General features: G+C 29.5%; 3 protein-coding genes across 5 annotated transcripts; 1 reads left to right on the top strand and 2 right to left on the bottom strand.

The window, feature by feature from the left end:
• Positions 1-271: 271 nt before the first annotated feature.
• Positions 272-3,177, bottom strand: LOC103580143 (LITAF domain-containing protein). 2 transcript variants are annotated; one of them, XM_053737501.1, is made up of 5 exons: positions 2,950-3,177; positions 2,664-2,869; positions 2,148-2,290; positions 1,883-2,039; positions 272-1,734 (listed from the first exon to the last, which is right to left on the bottom strand). In XM_053737501.1, exons 3-5 carry the CDS (start codon positions 2,263-2,265, stop codon positions 1,629-1,631), a joined length of 381 nt encoding a protein of 126 aa, XP_053593476.1. In that variant the 5' UTR covers positions 2,266-2,290; positions 2,664-2,869; positions 2,950-3,177; the 3' UTR covers positions 272-1,628. The 2 variants fall into 2 exon arrangements, with proteins under 2 accessions (XP_053593476.1, XP_008560025.1); XM_008561803.3 differs by having other exon boundaries at positions 273-1,734; positions 2,148-2,294.
• A 460-nt stretch (positions 3,178-3,637) lies between these two features.
• LOC103580144 (protein Jumonji) lies at positions 3,638-11,080 on the top strand. Its single transcript, XM_053737489.1, has 6 exons — positions 3,638-4,201; positions 4,285-4,454; positions 4,524-9,475; positions 9,543-9,641; positions 10,132-10,434; positions 10,651-11,080. The coding sequence occupies exons 1-6, from the start codon at positions 4,116-4,118 to the stop codon at positions 10,738-10,740; spliced, it is 5,700 nt and encodes a 1,899-aa protein (XP_053593464.1). The 5' UTR covers positions 3,638-4,115; the 3' UTR covers positions 10,741-11,080.
• Positions 11,081-12,252: 1,172 nt separating this feature from the next.
• LOC103580145 (solute carrier family 35 member C2) lies at positions 12,253-14,982 on the bottom strand. Of its 2 annotated transcripts, XM_053737492.1 has the most exons (8): positions 14,878-14,982; positions 14,686-14,735; positions 14,248-14,596; positions 13,747-13,961; positions 13,606-13,678; positions 13,004-13,256; positions 12,734-12,909; positions 12,253-12,655 (listed from the first exon to the last, which is right to left on the bottom strand). In XM_053737492.1, exons 3-8 carry the CDS (start codon positions 14,455-14,457, stop codon positions 12,308-12,310), a joined length of 1,275 nt encoding a protein of 424 aa, XP_053593467.1. In that variant the 5' UTR covers positions 14,458-14,596; positions 14,686-14,735; positions 14,878-14,982; the 3' UTR covers positions 12,253-12,307. The 2 variants fall into 2 exon arrangements, with proteins under 2 accessions (XP_053593467.1, XP_008560028.1); XM_008561806.3 differs by having other exon boundaries at positions 14,686-14,979.
• Between the last annotated feature and the right edge of the window lie 4,101 nt (positions 14,983-19,083).

The raw sequence follows: 19,083 nt of genomic DNA, 5'->3' as shown, positions 1-19,083 counted from the left end.
ATTCACACTCATAAATAAAAAATGATCCTGAAGATGACAGACAATTACAAATTTTCAGATTTTTTTTTTTTTAACAAATAATAAAAACTAAAAAAAAAAAATATGGACATGTATACAATTAAAAAAACTAAAGGTGCAATTTTTCAAAATATTTTTTTTTTTTTTTTTTCATAATTTATCGTTTTGACATAAATCCAAAAATTATTAGACGTCGGCTAACTTCAGTATTATAATAAAAAATGCAATTATTTAAATAGATATATATTTATTTCTCTTTATAAATTATATATTTATATAGATATATATTTTTAAAATCCAATTAAATAGATTGTTAGTTAAAAGCGTAGTCTACTTACTAATATAATAATTAAAAAAAAGTATACGTGTAAAATAAAATAAACAAGACACGTAATTGAAGGCACAATTGTGGCAATCGCTACAGCGAAAACTGTAACATCATTGAAAAAATATATGGATATTGTACAATTATTAAAGCGATAATATAATTATTGTGTATATTATTAGTGTGCGAGATTAAAATCCATTTTTTGTTCGTATATACTTTTTTTTTTTAAATAAATAATTCAAGTAGGAAAGCTAGAATTAATGAGAATTATATAATTGTACTATGTTTTAAGGCACTGAAATAGCACTTGTGTTCCCTGATAAATAAATATTTTATATAAAATTCATTGAATATCAATTAAATCTCGTATAATTTTTCTTTAGTCGTTGGAATGTCATCCAAAAATAAATTATGCAACTGAAAGTTCTTTTTATTTCCACATTTTTCAATAATTTATGATATTAAACTTATACGAGATCAGTCTCAGTAAAAACCTCCGAGATTAAATTTTCTAAATTTTACAGGAAGCAAAAACAATCGTAATAATATTTTTCAACTCTACTATAAAAAAGTATAATTATTTATAAAATATATTAAAAATAAAATGAGTTATTTTGCAGCAAAATATTGCTACTCAGTTTACAAACTTTCCATTAAAATAATAAGTAATTCGAAATGTATTGACATAAAATGTTAAAAAATTATTGTAAAATATGTGGGGATAAAGTTTTCTACTGAGGATGTCGATATTAATATTCAATTAGCTGATAAGTATAAATGTGACCTGTGACATATTTTTGAAAAAATATAATAATATTATGAAAGAAATAAAATAAGATAATTCCCTTTTAAAATCTTAATTGTATAAATATCAGTTGTCATTTATCTTTGTTAAAAATTGATTATAATTATAATTATTATTTTGTTCTTTTGTTCTTCATTAAATATTAGTATTTAATATTTAAATAACCCTCCGTACTGTTTAAAGTAATTCGACTACTCATTCTTGCAATGTCAAGAAAATTTAAATTATTTTTCTCACTTTCGTTATTAAGATTAATCAGATTTTTTTTGTAAATACGAAGCATGAGAGACTCGATAATCAATAGTCAAAAATAAAAGTTTTTTAAGAGATTAAAACAAGAAACATTTAAATCATTAGCTGCTTAGTATAATCTGCCATGAGATTCCGAGTGGACCGGTTGAAATACTTAGTAAAAATATATATGCATTCAAATTACTACAAAAAAAAAATAATTGCAGTAATGATAAAAACAGTTTTTTATCTGCCGTGACGTCCAAGATAAGCTTTGCAGTTCGGACAAGTGTGGTGTACATCCATACACTCATCAATGCAACAGGGAATTAAACAGCATCCCAGGAAACATCTGTATATTAATCAATATAACAATTATTATTATTAACAGTAAAATACTTCACGTTACTTGAATAGGAAGTCGAAGAAAAAATAGTCGATTTTTTTGAATCAGTATAATCAAGTTATTAATTCACTTGCATAAAAATTAAAAAATTTACCCAAGTAAAGCAATGACAGCACCAGATATGTAAGCAATCATTCCAGGTTCTGTTTTGGTAGCAGTCTCAATTTCAGCATGGCAATGAGGACAAATTGTATGGGTTGGTCCTGGACCCAATGGAACTATTGTTGTTACGATGGTCGGTCCATTAGCATCTAATAATAAATAATATGAATAATAATGAGACTTGTCATTGATAATTGATATGTATCGATCATCATTGAATGAATTAATAAGTTATTGATTGAAATTTGAAGGCTTACACGTCGGTGCTGGTGTAAATGGGCTTGCTGGTGGTACACCACCTACACTTTGAAAGTAACTGGGTGGCGCTGATGGTGGGGGTTCATCATACGAAGGTGGTGGTCCATTTTTGTACATGATGATTTATTAACTTATCTCCCAACTGCCTGGGAAATAATTATCATTATTAAATTATCATTACAACTACAATTTAAACATTTAAATAAATAAATAAATAAATTTATTAAATAATCGTATGGTCAATCTCTGTAAAATTATCTTGTCTCAGTTAAATAAATTCAAGTGCATTACAAATTAACCACATCAATGAATTATGTCACGCATATAAATAGAATTAAAAATCAGCACTTTTACAAATATAAATAAAAAAAAAAGTCATTTAAATAAAACCGCATTTTTTTGAATTTATCATCAGCTCATATTCTTTAAATATACATGACCCAATTGCGAAATAATCAGCTAATGAATTAGCTAAAAAAAAGTCAATAAAAGTTAAAAAAAAAACTCATAAAGACCTTGAAAAATAATTGGAGTACACAACAAATTTAATCGTACGTCAATATCTGTTGGTGCTGATGCTGATGCTGATAATTATATAAAATTAAATATAATATCAAGCGTATGTAATTAAAACCCGTTGGTTAAATATTAAAAATGTACTGTGTAATGTTGAATTTTTTAGCTGCTGCAATCCAACCAGATATGATGCAGTTACTGAATACTGAAAAATAAAAATATCACTGTATATGTATATGTGTATGTATTTATATATATAACACTTATTTACCAGTTGTTACTAACTTTTTAATGTGAAGTCCGTAGTAATTGTAAGAAAACTTAACAACTATTCATATACATAGCAATATATCAGGTTTACTTTACTAGTCTTGCTACTGGTTGACAAGTATTGGTGTCTTTTAACGTCTTGTGTTGGTTCTTGCTTGGTAGGGTCTCGTTTCTTGAGTTTTAGTTGTCTGAGTCTATGTTGAACTGCCTTTACAATAATAAATATAACGTTATATACTTATTTCAATACTTCAATATCTAAACAAATACACTTACAACATTCCCATATATACTTACATATACTTAAACTTATACTCATTCAACTATACCAAGTTCACGACGCAAATACGCACTATTTTTATCAAGTAAATTAAAATATTTTCTATCGTAAATAAAAACTATCAGCATTTTTTTAATCAATATTTATTAATGATTGAGTTTATTACATATATTTATTGTTGCAAAACTTGATTATTTAATTTTTATTTTATAAAACTCAAATGTTAAGATAAAAACACATTTTTAAATAGAGAAGTGACAGAATTTACTTTTGGCGCCAGTTTGGATAGAATTTAAAAATAATGACATCTGAAGAGCGTTGCAGTAACAATTGATTACTTGTATTGGTTAGATTTAGTTATATATTTTATGTTCATACATATATATCATATATGCGTGTGTATTGTATTGTTGTAAACGCATATAGCGTGAATGAACCTTCTGAGAAATCGATTTTTGTACGATATATTTTATACACACATGTGTATACTGCATTTATATGTAGAGTAAGTGATCGAAAAAAGCAGGATAGGAATAAGTACCATATAAATGTATATATATATACATAGAAATTATTATATATAGTATTTATTAATAATTAATAGCACTTGTGATAAGCAGATGTTTTAAATTATTTAAAGGTGTAAATATTTTTTTTGGTATGTAAAATTTATGAAAATGTTTAAAAGAAAGAATAATAGAATATTGTAGTTCACATATATACATATGTATGTATATATAGGTAATGTGTCTTGATTTTTTTTAATACTGGTGCAAAGTGCAGTTATTAAATATCTTAAAAAATGTGTTGATAACGTGGACGTAATTGTAAATTTAAATAAAATTTCGGGAAATTGGGGTTGGATTTATTTATTTTAAAATAAAATTTTTGAGATACGAAAATGGTGTTGGGTAGAAATGATAAGAGAAAAAGGAAAGTCGGTGACCTGGTTGATCTTATGGATCCACTTTCGGAGTCTCCTAAAAGGTATAAATAATTTTTATATTTTATATTAATATTGATGGTATTTTATTGATTATTCTAACTAATTATCGATGGTTAATTTTCAGAGCTAAAGTTCATGCTCAGAGAAAATTCGCTCAAGGATCAGCGACAGTGTTTACATCTCCTCAAACTTTAGTTAAAGAAAAAGAAAAACCTAAACCTGCTAAGGTTACTGAGTTGATAACACATAAACGTCCTAATACTGAAGATTTTTTAACGTTTCTTTGTTTTAGAGGTACTTTAATTAGTTTATTTATTAATTGATAAGTTGTTAATAATTCTAATTACATATTTTCTATCATAGGAACGTCGATATTACCACCGAGTTTAGATTTTTTTAATGTTGGGTTAAAGAAAGATAAAGCAGAATCAAAAACTACATCAAAAAAGTTAAGTAGTACAAGTAATTCATCAACATTTACTCCGACACCAAGTACATCTGGAGTAGGATCAAAAGCAGTAACAAATCAAACTACAGTAACTAAAGCAGGAGCAACAGGAAAAGTTGGTGATCCAGTGCGGAAAAAAGTTACAACAGAAATTCAAAAGCCTGTAAATAAATTCAAATCAGCAACGTCGACGATTCAAGCCCTGAAGAAAAAGTACCAAGAGCAACGTCTAGCCAAACAGAGGATTGAAAATAAGTTGAAAAAGACTTGTGTTATAAGCACACGGTTCTCTGCAGGCAGACCTATGTTAAAGACCGTTCACAAATTAGCACCACGTAAATTTTTGCCGAGAGTTGAACCTAAAAGACACTGCCTACGAAGTAACACGACGTTGGAAAAGCCGTTTAAAGCTTTTGGGAAAGCTAAAATAATTTCACCGTCAAAGGGAACGGCGAAGAAACGAGCGGTGTTGAAAGAACAGAGCAGCGAGTCTTCGAGCTCAGAATCTTCTTCAGAGGACAATAAATCAGATATTAAATTAACTCAGCAGATAAAACGTACGATTAAGAGCATAAAGAAAAATGCAACAACGAATAAACCGGAGTCGAGAAGAGTCACTCGGTCGTGTACTGAAGTGACATCACCGGCGGCTCCAGTCACTCAGTTGTCGTCACAAAGGCCTTCTAGAAAAACTAAAGAAGCTGCTGCTGTTTATATGGAAATATTGAGTAGAAAATTAGTTAGTCCTGATTTAGATAATGATGATAATTTGTCTGTTGATAGTTATCCAGAGTTACCCAACACTAGGCGTCTTGTTGAAACGGAAGCTAAAGTTAAAGTTAAGAAACTGATTAAAGAAAAGAATAAAGACAAAGACAAAAATAAAGATAAAAAAAAAGTACTGAGTAGAAAATCAAATGTTGCTGGAAATAAAGGTAAAGAGAAGGCTACTGCAGTAGTGAAGAACAAAAAAATTGCTAAGGCTCAAGAGTCTTCGGAGAGCGAAGAAGAGTCTGTTAGCTCGGAAGAAAGTACGCGAGCCAGACGTATGACTAGACGTAGCAGCATTCCTTCAGCTAAGCCAGTAGTTGCTCGTAGTCTCAGATCGTCATCACGCAATTCACCTCAGAAGATTGTCAATTCACCGCCTGCCGTTGTCGGTAAAGTCAAAGCCAAGACTTGGATTAGACGCAAACGAGAGACGGTTACTTCTCCGGTTGAAAAAGTCAAAGAGAAGGAAAAGGAAAAAGAAAAAGATAAAGATAAAGATAAAGAAAAGGAGAAAGAGAAGGAGAAGGAGAAGGAAAAGAAAGTTAATGAAAAGAAAAACAAAGAGGATAAAGTACCGGACGAAGAATTTAGTGGCGTAAGTAAAGTCAAGAAGAAAAAAGATGATGAGAAGGTTGAAAAGTTAGAAAAAGAAGTAAAGAAAGATATTGAGAAGGAAAAGGTTGAGAAAGACATCAAAGGATCTGATGACGAAGAATCTTTTCGTGGATTTATCACGAAGCCAATAACTAAGGTAGCTAATCCTTGCAATAGTCAAGTGAGTGTTAATTTGACCCCTTCTGAAGAAGTTAATAAAAAATTAAATGCTTTGAAAACTACTCCGAATACTTTGGAGTTGAGGGATAAAGTTGGCAAAGCTGAAGTTCCTGCGTCGGTTAACGGCGGGGAGGTGAAGTCTGAGCAAAAAGAATCTTTATCGAGTCATGTACCTGTTGTGGGATCGTTGTCATCTCAAGCCAGCATTTCAGAGTCTGATAAAAAATTTAATCGTGTAACAAATGTAAATACTCAAACTACTGCTACTACTACTGCTGCTGCTGCGGCTATTATTGATATTCCATTGACAACTTCTTCGTTGGGACGAAAAGAACGTGTTAATATGTCGACAGAGCAAATTGAAAAGTGGTTGAATGAAAGTTCAATGGCCAAAGAAGAAAGTAAAGCTGAGATGGAGACTGTTACGAACTTTACATTCGAAGTTGCGGGTAAAAGTAAAAATGATATGAATCATTTGTCAATACCAACGCGTATCCAGCATCTTGTGAGACCGGTTAATGTTGCGATTGCTAAAATGGCTGAGAAGACGCTTACTAAAGAACGTTTGAGTAATGCGGTTAAGGCTGCGACCTTGGTCAACGCCGGAACTGTCGTAGGAGCTGCTGCAGCCATTGCGAAATTGTCGAATTCAGCAAATCCGGTGCTCACGACAAACAGAAATAAAATAAACGCTGATATCAAGGAGATTATTAAGGGAAGAATTGCTAAGACTGGTGTCTGTACTCCGAATAAAGAGACCGTTTGTGAAGACAGTGATGTAAGTTCCCGGGCTGACGGTGCTAGTACTTCAGTGGAAGGATCTCCGGAGAAAAAATCACCCGATAAAAAGCTTATTGTTCAACGTAAAACATTTTTACCAAAAGTTAAAGAACGTAAGATTGCTATTCCTAGTATCAATGCCTTCTCTCCGGAAAATGAAAGCAGCGTTTATGCTTTTGAGAGCGATACTGAAGCTCCAATTAATACGCCTTTCAGGAGAAAACAGCGTGACAGTAAATCTGGTGCTTCTGGTTCGTCGGACATGGATGTGTCGAGGACAGAGAGTGAGGATGGCAATACACGAACTCCTGGAAAGTTAACGGACAAGGATGATAAATGTATGAGTAAATCAAAAAGCGTTGGTACGAGTATTGAGGATGTTGGCACTGAAGTTAAGTCAATTACCAGCTCTGCTGATAAAACTAAACAGCCGAGTAGTTTTCAAATACCTGATACATTTCGTAACATGTCTAATGTGCAAGTTGTACCGCTTGGAAAGATTCCTAGTGTATGGAATAATGTAAATTGCAGTGCTTCAATAGCCGTGCAGGTAAACTTTGATGACCAGTCCCAGAATTTGCAGAATCAGGTGGCGACTGAAGAGAGCCAGCAGCGTAGCACGGAAATATCAACACAGACGGAAAATACAAACGAGAATGAGGACGAAACTGATGCTCACGTATTTTACATTCCTTTGCAAACGGTATCAAGGAGCGGTCCTAATTTAGTACAGGGACAGCCGCTGATACAGGGCGTAGCTGTTAAATTAGGCACTGAGGGACCGACGGGTCCTAATCAACGTGTGCTGTTACGAGCTCAATTGGTAACAAAACCACCGATGGCTGTTGCAAGATGTCCACCTGTTGGCACTGTGCAGCCTACTACTCGGACACCTCCAACTAGTACCAGTGATACGGTACCGTCTACTTCTACATCATCTACATCTACATCTACATCTAATTTAGGTCCAGTAAAACCTAGGATTCCGGGGTCGCAAACGGAAAGTGTTGCGAAGCAGACTGGTGTAGCTGAAAAAATTACCAAGTCTCCAAAGGTATCTCGCGAGCGCAAAAGCTCAGCAGATGCTCCTAAAGTTGCTAGAAAACTTTCGGCTAAGGCGAAAAAAAATGCTGAGATGATTAAAAATATTGAGAACGCGTTTCCTAGTATGGAAATTAAAGGTGAAGCGCGCTTGGTTGACGCGCCGACGTTCTATCCTTCAGAGAAAGATTTTCAAGATCCGCTTGAGTACATCGACAAAATAAGACCTATCGCTGAAAAATATGGAATCTGTCGGGTAGTACCGCCTTCTAACTTCAAGCCCGAGTGTAAAGTATCAGACGACATGAGATTCACTGCTTACAATCAGTACATTCACCGCATGCTCCATCGGTGGGGTCCAAATGTAAAGGAAATGATGGCGATTAAAAAGTATTTAGCTACTCAGAGTATTACTTTGAATCAGCCGCCGTGGATTGGTGGTATGGAAGTTGATTTGCCTCATCTGTATCAAACAGTACAGAGTCTAGGTGGCCTGAAAGAAGTCATAGAAAAAAAAAAGTGGCAGAAGGTTGCCGATGGCATGAAGATTCCTAAATCTGCGCAAGATCGGGTTACCAAGCTAGATGATATTTATTGTAAATATTTATTGCCGTATGACACGTTATCTACAGACGAACGGGAAAAATTATTTGATGAAGTGGAAGCTGAGTGGAGAAAACACGAGAGCAAAGCACTTCAGAGACTCAACAGCACGCTGTCAAGTGACAATGACGATGATGAAGACGATGACAGTTCCGATGAAATCGAGGAGTGCATTGTCAAGGGTAGAAATATGCCACTGAATGCTTTCTACAGGATAGCACGCAACACCCAGCGCATGTGGTTCTCCGATAACCAGAGCACGACTAATGAAGCTGAAGGTGCTTCTGCAAGTGAAGTTGAAAGCGCGTTTTGGAAACATGTTTCTGAACGCAAACGTCATGTCTGTGTTCATGCTGCCAGCATCGATTCAAGTGGCCGCGGTTTCGGGTTTTCCGTTGCTAAAAACAGCCCATTCGCACGTCATCCATGGAATCTTAAAGTCTTGACAAATAATAATGGCTCTGTTCTAAGAGCTCTGGGCCCACTGATGGGCGTCACTGTGCCCACACTCCACGTCGGGATGCTTTTCAGTGCCTGCTGCTGGTACCGTGACCCTCACGGATTACCGTGGATTGAATATCTGCACACTGGTGCTAAAAAAATATGGTACGGTATTCCCGATGAGCACAGTGATAATTTCCGAGAAGCTTTGTCGAAAATGGTACCGAGGTTTTGTAAAAATAAAACAATTTGGCTGCCTTCTGACACTGCTATGGTACCGCCTGAAATGCTTGTCAACAATGGTGTTCCCTTATGTCAAACTGTCCAAGAACCTGGACAATTTATTATTGTTTTTCCCAAAGCATTTACTTCGAGTATTTGTACAGGGTATGTTGTTTCGGAGAGTGTTTACTTTGCACAAACTACGTGGCTCGAACATGCTGAACAAATATTCAAGGTAATTAATTTGATTTAAAAATTTATTCAACTAATTTATTTATTTTATTTTATTTGTTTGTTGACAGGATCTTCAGGATAGCTGTGAACCATCAATGTTTTCATTTGAACGATTACTCTTTAGTATTATTAATGATACTAGATCTCATGTAGATGTTTTAAAGCAGGTAAAAATTTATCTTTTATTTTATTTTATGTATTCAGAGCATTCTCAGACAATGTCTTCCCCCTCTACTTTGTAAAAATATGCAATGACAACTGTCATAATTTTATTAAAATTTTACTAATTAATTAAAAAAAGTTAAAACCTTAATTGAAAAAAAGACAACGTAGTTTTTAAAAAAATTACTTACAGTTGTTATCAATTAGAAGTTAAAAAAATTTTAAAATCAGGATTATAAAATTGATATGAACTTTTATTTTGTAAATCTCGTTTAACTCCTAATTGATGTCAACTAAGTAAATTTTTTAAAAATCTATCTCTGCGAAATTGTCATTTTTTCAATGAATGTTTTAATTTTTTTTAATTAATTAATAAAATTTTGACACGCTTATGACAGATGAAAGTCATAGAAATTTTTAAAAAGTGGGGGGCATTGCCTGAGAATGGCCTTGATGAAAGAAGAAGCTAATTGTTTTTATTTATTTTTTATGTAGATATTACCGGTTGTTACAAAAATACGAGAGAGAGAATTAAATTATCGTCAGCAATTAGAGTATTACGGACTAATCAATAAAGAAAAATTACCATTACCCGGTAGCGGTAAACGTAAAAAAGGGCAAAAATTTTCAGAAGATGAAGACGAATATGAGTGTGAAAACTGTCGCGCTAATCTATTTGTTTCATTAGTTAATAATTCACAAGACGACAGTACTTATTGCCTTCCTCATGGATTACAATTGATAGGACGTAAAAAACAAGTACTTAAAAGTTGTACACTTAAATATACGTATAGTGAGGTAAGTTTAATTATAATTAATTAATAATTATTATTATTAAAGTATTAATGAGAGTGGCGATTTAAATGATGTTACAAAATTCCCTGACTATTCCCCGAGTACAGGAAAATTTTTTGACATTTGCTAATTTTCTGGGCCAATCGCCACCCTGTTAATTAATAATCATCAATATAAGTAATTAATATTTAATAATAAATGTTTATTTATATTAAATAGGATGAATTAGATGAATTGATTCACAAACTGGAGGATAGAATCGAAGCCAAATCTAAAAGAACTAATCAAACAAGACAAGCTAGACTATAATTTATTTTTATTAAATGATTTATTAGGAGCAATCTAGATGGTAATTTAATAATATGCTTTCCAGAGATTTTTTATTAATTATTTATTTATTAATTATCATTCAATTCAATATCAGGAATCACAATAAGGCTATTGATTTTTCTTTTATTATATAAAATTATTCTTGATGTATCACAGTAGCAATACAGTTTTATCCAAGTGCTGACAATATTTTCATAATTTAAGCGATTGCAGTTATGAAGAAAAAAAATTAATTTAATCTTAATGCTGTTGCTTAGTGCCAAAATATTTCAAGTGCAAATTGGAATGTATTTTTCTTTATATTTGTTGATACAAAAATGGTTTTTTTAAGACTTATGACGTAAATTATTTAAATCTGACGTATGATACTATAATTATTATTTTTAATTAATTTAAAGAGTCCGGTGGCGTATGCTTGAAATTTTAACATAATAATTTATATGTAAAAACTGTCGATGTCATTTTAAATTAGTGCAGTTTTTTTTTGTCTTTTTCAATTTAAAAGCCATAATTTTCTTCAATCTTCGGACTCTAATTACGTAAATTATTTTTGAAACTTATGTAATTACTAAGTTAATTAAATCTATTAACATCACAATAAATTAATTTATAAATAAGTTAATTTATTTTTTAAAAAATTCTATGTAATTTAATATTATTTATAAATAATTTTGTATGCTCTGAACTCAATTGCACATACAGATAAATCAATTTGCAATTACTTGTATTATTTTACAAAAAAGCAATTTATATTTATTCAAATACTCTAGATAAAATAAAAAAAGATGAAACATTATTTAATAAAAAAAAAAATTAACAATAGTAATAATAAAAATAACTGAAATATTTTTTTATCCATTACAATTAAAAATTACGTATTTAAGTCTTAGTATTAAATATCGAATTATATTACACTGTACTTGATTCTGATTTGTACAAAGTTGTAAAAATTCTTTGTGCGTTCATGGATAATTTTAATTTACAAAATAACTATAATTATTCAATTTAACCCTACAATTATCAATCAAATTATTGAGCAGTATGATAGTTTTCCAATCTGTAGAATACAAAACAAAAATATTATTCGCGTAAAATTTTACTATAATTGTTTTTTTTTCTATATCTATCAGTTTGTAAATTTTGATAATTTAATTTTTAAGTAAAAACATTAAAAATTTTGTTTATAGTCAAATTTAGTATAAAATAAATAGGGTCATGAATAGTTGTCTAAAAAAAAAAAAATAATCTAGTGATAAAATAATCGCACGTATAAATTAGTTATCAATTATAAGTAACACTACATGAAATTATAAAAATTTAATTTTTACAACTTTTATATCTACAATTATTTTATCACTCAGTTATTTTTATTCCGGTTAATTTGTCGTGATTATTCTGTTCTCGGGTAAAATTATACAGAATCATTTGGAGAACAATAATTAAAAAAAAATATATTTAATTGTCTATAAAATTTAAAAAATGGAATCTGTATAAAATAAAAGTATATTTTTTTTTATTTAAATAAATAGGGAATGGTAAGAAAATTTTACTGCTCACGGCGTTGCAAAATGTTAAAAAGTACTTCTGAACTATCGTCTTTATCTTTATCATCGTCCTCGTCTGTACTAAAATTCGAGTTCAATAGATTCGTAAGCGACGTTGATCTCTCAGTCAACAGTGGAATGTTTGTATCCATGTCCTCATCAACAGACCCAACAGTTGTCATTGAATTTGAGTGCAACTCAAGATTTTCTTGTATCTCCTTTTTGTTAGACAAAATTTTTTGCGTAACATGTAACACAATACCTCCAAGGCACAGTAACAATCCGAAGAAATTGAGACGGCTTATTTGGTCACCTTTCCATTCAAAGGCTATCACCAGTATGCATATTTCCTGTTGCAATAAATATTTTCTTTACTGATAAATATTTACTTTAATTTAAACTATTTGTATATTTTCATAAATATTTACCTTCAATATACCCAAAATAGCTAAAGTAAGACTAGAAGTATATGTAACTACCATAAATTCCATTATTTCCATATTAAAAGCTAAAATGGCACCAATAAATACAGCAGTCGTTGTCCACCATACTTGCTGTGGTTGACTCCAATCAATTTTCTGAACGTTATTGAACATTTTCTCACCTGAATAATTTTCGATAAACATTTATAATTTTATTTTATAAAATTAATAGCTTGAGAAATGGTGTGTAATTAAATTAGTCAATTCAAATTTTACCTTCAAACCAGAGAGCTATGGGAAATATAGCAATTAACATCCATGGCTGCATATAATACATCATATCAACAGGACTATTGATACCCAGTTTTGATTTTTGCATTATCAATTGCGCCATTGTCCATCGTAGACCACTGGCAAAGGATGCCAGTAGACATAACACAAACCCAGTGACAACAAACTGCGTTGATTTGTATGTAAACATTAATAAACCACCAGATATCATTATAACTACTCCGACTAATGACCATGACTGTAAAAATTTCATATCTCAGTAATTAACTGATAATAATATATACTAAGATATAATCATCTATGAATATATTAACCCTGCGTGTATATACTGAGTCTTTGGAGGAAGTCAATTTTTTTAAAAATTCTGCTTTTGTTAACAGAAATTTTAAACCGCTGACTTTGGCAACTTCTTGGCCCTATATTAGATATTTCAAAAAGTGATCCAGAATTTTTTTTCAGATTTTGAAAATCTAGAAACTTTGAAAAATATAGTGTACACACTCAGGGTTAATATATATGATCATATCTGACAATACTTCAGCATATATGGCCATATTATAGTATTTTTTCTCTGGCAATTAGCTGACCTTTTTTTCTAGATTAAAAACTAACGAGAATCCAAGAATAAATATTATACTTGTGGACTTAGTCATCGTGTACCTGAAAAATAAAATAAAATAAAATGAGGTATAATTATAGACTAAAAGAAATAAGTAATAATTATTTACAAAGATAAGGTAATAATTGAAAGTCCCCAGTTGGAAAAGCCAACATCAAGTCCACTAGCTATTCCCGGTGGTGCTAACGCTGATAAGATACTTTGCCACGATAAGCGTGCTTGTTGTTGTCCTCGTTTATATGACTTAACATTCCTTATGAATGCTGCTAGAAATAATTTGACTAGTAAATGACACATTACTACACTTAATGGATAATGAAAACCCTGCAATCAAAGTATTTAATTTATTATTAAGTCGTTGATGAAATATTTTTTAGATTATTGAATTTATTGTAATTTTTTTTATGATCCTGAAGCTAGCAGACGATTAACATTCAAATTTTTTTTTCAACAATTTATTAAAAAAAAAAAATATGTACATGTAGAAAATTGAAAAAACTATAGGTGCAATTTTCTGAAATATTTTTTTTGTAATTTATCGCTTCTAAAAAAAAATTCAAAATTTATTAGACGTCGGCTAACTTGAATATTATTTTATTTATGTACTTACATGGTCTTTGAGAAACCATTGTTGGAAATATGTTAGTCCTACAGATAATAAAAAATATGTACCGATCAACATCAAAGATCTTCCAAATATATTCCAAAAGGTTTTCGGTACTTTTGATGTCGTTTGATACTCCTGTGCATGCTGCAGATAACAATCCAGTGGTTCTGGCTCATCTCTTGCGGCTTCATATTTGACATCCGATATTGGCATATTAACTTTCTTTTAATTATTATTTACAATTAAAAATTAATTATTTTTTTATGTTTAAATTATGAATTAAACATCACACTTGTTGTTTTTATTTTTTTTTATAAAATCCACGTACACTCCATTTATTATTTACTTTCCCCTATAATAAAATTTAAATGATTAATTAATTAAATAAATAATTAACTTATTTTATTAAAAGTGTAAATAATTTATTATATATTTATTTACCTTTCAATTATAAACATACGGTACTGATAATAGCTATTTGAAAACATAACCTTTGGGATAATAATTATTTTGATTTATTTTTATACATTTAAGTCATTAAAAAATGGAGATTTTATGAAAAGTAATAATTAAAAAATAACATTTATTGGGAATGTTAAATATATATAAATATACAATAATATTACTACATACTCTTCGTCATAATTGTTGTCTCTCTTTAGAGTTTCTTATTAAATACCAACAGCTGTTACACTCGTGATAAATTTTTTTTTTAGATCAGCGCCACGTTTTATGTGTTTATTAGAACTCATAAATCATTAATTAATAAATAATCATTATTGTAAATTATATTTATATCACATAACATATCACCATGATAACGAATGTCACTGACAGCTGTCAATTTTTGTGTTTTTAGTTTTCAAGTTAATTTTCTGAAAAATTCATAAAAAATATACACAAAAAAATTTTTGAAAATTATTTAAATGAATTTTATTTGAAAGTTTTTCCGGTCAGTATTTTGTAAATAAGTAAATTTTTTGATGATACGGAAACTAGCCGTCTAATAATTTTTGAATTTTTTTAAAAACGATAAATTTACAAAAAAATTGCACCTAGAGTTTTTTTAATTTTCTAAATGTGCATATTTTTAGTTTTTTTAATTAAATTATTGAAAAAATAATTCGAATTGTTATGGGCTGCTAACTTCAGGATTATGAGTGTGAATGTAACTGACAATTAGTAATTTAAAAAATTCTGAAATGAGTGAATTAAATATAAGCGGGCATTCCGTAATGCGAACATATTTTGAAAGAATTTTCGAGTATACTTTATAGTCTAATTAATATAATTGTTGACAGAATTTTTAAAAAAATGCTTTAATTTCAATTTTGAAATTTCGCGTCAAGATGGTACTACTGCGTGTTGCTGTAATCGACATTCAAATTTTTACTAAAGTGGGGGTGGTCGACGAATCGCAAAAACGATTGCTTCGTATCAACTGGCGGTCCAATAGCGTCAGTCAGTATCATCGACAACGGCAGTAGTAGTCCAGATCCTTCTTTGTTCTTTACGTTTGAATTGAAACACAGTATAACAGTGGCGTCGTGTAAAATTGTGCTGTGATAGTAAAATTTATTTTTTATTAATATTAATTGTGTATGTAGTTAAGTGTTTAGTGATCAGTGCTAGTGAAAAGTGTTAAATGTTCAATGATAGTGTAAAGTGTTGCTGAATGCTGATGCTGATAACTTCCAAGTTCCTGAGCAAAATCATCTGGCATCGTCTGGTGGAGAAATAGCAGTTAAGTGACGTTTTTTAGCTGCAATACACTTGGAGCAATTTAACTCAAATCTCCAGGTGTATTAGGACACCCTTCTGCATATTATTTCTCCGCCAAGGTTTGTTCAAACACTCAAGTGTTTTTTTTTTAATATTTAAAAATTTTTTCTAACATATTCTGACATCATTTTATTATGATGTACAATTTTTAATTATTCTTCAATTTTTAATCATTTATTTTTCGAATATTCAAATTTACCGCGTAAATAATGAGAACAATTAATAAATTATTGATGGAAATAAAAATTCTCGAGTATATTTTATAGTCTAATTAATATAATTATTGATACATATAAATTTCCATGAAATTATTAAATTTCAATTTTGAAATTTCGCGCCAAGTTGGCGCTACTGCGCGTTGCTGTATTCAACGTTCAAATTTTTGCTAAAGTGGGGGTGGAAGAATGAATCGTAAAGTCGATAAGTCGATCGCTTTGTGTCAATTGACGGTCCAATAGCGGCAGTCAGTATCATCGATAATGGCAGTAGTAGTCGAAATCCTTTACGTTTAAATTGAAACCCAGTATTGCAGTTAAGTCGTGTAAAATTGTGCAGTGACTGTAAAATTTATCTTTTGTTTATTTAAATTGTGCAAAGTGTCTATAGTGCAGTTAAGTGTTCAGTGCTAGTGTAAAGTGTTGCGAATTGCTGATGCTGATATCTTCCTAGTTCCCGAGCAAAATCATCTGGCATCGTCTGGTGGGAAATAGCAGTTAAGTGATGTTTTTTAGCTGCAATACACTTGGAGCAATTTAAATTAAATCTCCAAGTGTATTAGGATATCCTTCTGCATATTATTTCTCCGCCAAGGTTTGTTCAAACACTTACGTGTTTTTTTTTTAATATTTAAAAATTTTTTCTAACATATTCTGACATCATTTTATTATGATGTACAATTTTTAATTATTTATTTTTCAAAAAAAATTTGAAATAAGATTTAAGGAACACAAATTAATAAAAAAATTAAATTTTCATTTCAAAAATGATTTATTAACAAAAAATTATTACAAGACATTTTAAAATCTAATTTAATAAATTTTGTCTTAATAATTTAAGTAATATATATATATATATATATATATATATATATATATATATATATATATATATATATATATATATATTAATGTATACAGTCGATATGTTTATCTATAAAACAAATAGACTTACAATATTGTACATTCTTAGAATTTAAATCTTCAATCATCGTTCATTATTATTATTATTAATTACTTCATTTATTCAATTATAAACTACTAAGCGCTTTTATTTCATTTTTTAAGTTTCATGTACGAAAAATCATCATCACATTTTTAATTGGATGAAAAAAAAAAAATTGAATGGTTGGTTTGCTTTTTAAAATAATTGTTAGCATAAATCTTAATCATAAATTTAAGATTCATTACTTTAATTGTTATCCTATGGTCAATATAAATTTATAATTCTTCATTTTATTGAATATTTTTATTTTTACATATTTTAAACAATTATTTTTTATCAGAATATTTACTGATAAATTTATAGCAATTTTGAAATATATTTTTCTCAAAATAATTATTCAATCTATTGATATGGCTGGAAATAATCAATAATATAAACAATTGTAGGTCTAGTTATTAAATGATATAAATTTATATACAATAAAGAGTTTCTTACAATTCATAGAAAATTTGTCTAGAATTTTTTTATAAATCAATTAGGACTTTTATTTAAATAATCATGGAAATATCCAATGATAATAAGTTCAAAGACTCAATTATTGACAGGGTACCAATTATTGATACTTTTTTTTAATGAATTATATTTTATTCATATAAATATTTTTTTAAAAAATTTATAATATAAAGAATTAAAAAAAAAAACGAAGTACCGATTTCGTGACGTCCTTGAAAACAGGACGAAATTTCGACACCAATGAAGAACAAACGTCATATCAATAATTGGTAAATTTAAGTAATCATACAAAATAATTTATATTTATTAACAGTAGAAGCTATTTATTGAAATAGTAGAAGCATGGAAATTGCGTTTAAAAATTTTATTTATTATTTATATTAAATATAACAAATAATATCGGCAAGTTTGACTTGCTGCTCTGAACGAATTTATTTATCCATACATATATGTCGCAGTTTTTTTGCTTTGAACTATTCCAAGTAGCACAGAGACAACTTTAATTGTCATAAAGATGTCTTTTAAAAGGACAAGACAATTTTTTTTTCTCTTAAATAAAAGTTTTTTTTATATAAATAAGACGTTCAGTCGGTGTTAGGAGTCATAGGAATTTTGGTTTTTTTTTTCCGTCCTAAAAAAGTCATTTCAATTAAAAAATTATTTAGATGACTTATTTGACCATTAATTGTAATTTACTTTTTGTCATCGCTTCTGTCAAGTTCTTTAAGCAGATATTTTTTGGTGATATAAATTTCTAATCACTTTGTCAACATTTCGATGTCATCAATGGGTCAAAAAACAGCCTCAAAACCAAGTGTGTTACTTGAATATGCTATAGATCAGTTAAAACTTCAAACTTAAAATAAAATAATTAGTAAAATGCGCAGTGAAATAATTAATTTTTAAAGTGTGTATGCAGATACTTTTATCACACTGTTACAGTAAAAATTTTATTTTATACTTTTTCATTAATTAAAATAAAGTATTAATTGTCCAAAAATAGAACAGTGGCCACAAATGATATTTGTATCTTATAATTTCTAACATAGAGTAGAAACACCGGTTTTGGACATTTTAAATTTCCTTCTAACATATTTATAAAATATTAAGATTATTATTTATCTTATAAGTTTTTCTTTATCCTTAAAACATGATGAGAAAATTTAATACTTTTATTGATTTCTGTAATTCAAATAAAAAATACTTGTTTTTTTAATGCAATTATCACATTCTTTATACATCTATGGTTTTATTGATCAATAACTTATTGCATGTCAGGACGTTTGACTATTTTTAAAAATTCATTAAGGTTTCAATTTCTACGCTACTTTTTACCGTATCAATAATTGGGTCTGTTTCTTTATTAAACATTATGTTCTTCTC

The sequence above is a fragment of the Microplitis demolitor genome, chromosome 1, assembly GCF_026212275.2.
Source record: "Microplitis demolitor isolate Queensland-Clemson2020A chromosome 1, iyMicDemo2.1a, whole genome shotgun sequence".
NCBI lineage: Eukaryota > Metazoa > Arthropoda > Insecta > Hymenoptera > Braconidae > Microplitis > Microplitis demolitor.
Note: the sequence above shows the minus strand (reverse complement) of the source record. Positions and strands in the feature narration are given on the sequence as shown.

Excerpts from the sequence above, each read along its gene's own strand:
- LOC103580143 (XM_053737501.1), bottom strand. The coding sequence starts at position 2,265 with ATGTACAAAAATGGACCACCACCTTCGTATGATGAACCCCCACCATCA. Across the intron at positions 2,040-2,147 it reads ATTTACACCAGCACCGACGT|ATGCTAATGGACCGACCATC; the intron begins GTAAGCCTTCAA and ends ATTTATTATTAG. Across the intron at positions 1,735-1,882 it reads GCTGTCATTGCTTTACTTGG|ATGTTTCCTGGGATGCTGTT; the intron begins GTAAATTTTTTA and ends ATTAATATACAG.
- LOC103580145 (XM_053737492.1), bottom strand. The coding sequence starts at position 14,457 with ATGCCAATATCGGATGTCAAATATGAAGCCGCAAGAGATGAGCCAGAA. Across the intron at positions 13,962-14,247 it reads AATGGTTTCTCAAAGACCAT|GGTTTTCATTATCCATTAAG; the intron begins GTAAGTACATAA and ends CTTTGATTGCAG. Across the intron at positions 13,257-13,605 it reads TTTTTAATCTAGAAAAAAAG|TCATGGTCATTAGTCGGAGT; the intron begins GTCAGCTAATTG and ends AAATTTTTACAG.
- LOC103580144 (XM_053737489.1), top strand. The coding sequence starts at position 4,116 with ATGGTGTTGGGTAGAAATGATAAGAGAAAAAGGAAAGTCGGTGACCTG. Across the intron at positions 4,202-4,284 it reads CTTTCGGAGTCTCCTAAAAG|AGCTAAAGTTCATGCTCAGA; the intron begins GTATAAATAATT and ends GTTAATTTTCAG. Across the intron at positions 9,642-10,131 it reads ATGTAGATGTTTTAAAGCAG|ATATTACCGGTTGTTACAAA; the intron begins GTAAAAATTTAT and ends TTTTTTATGTAG.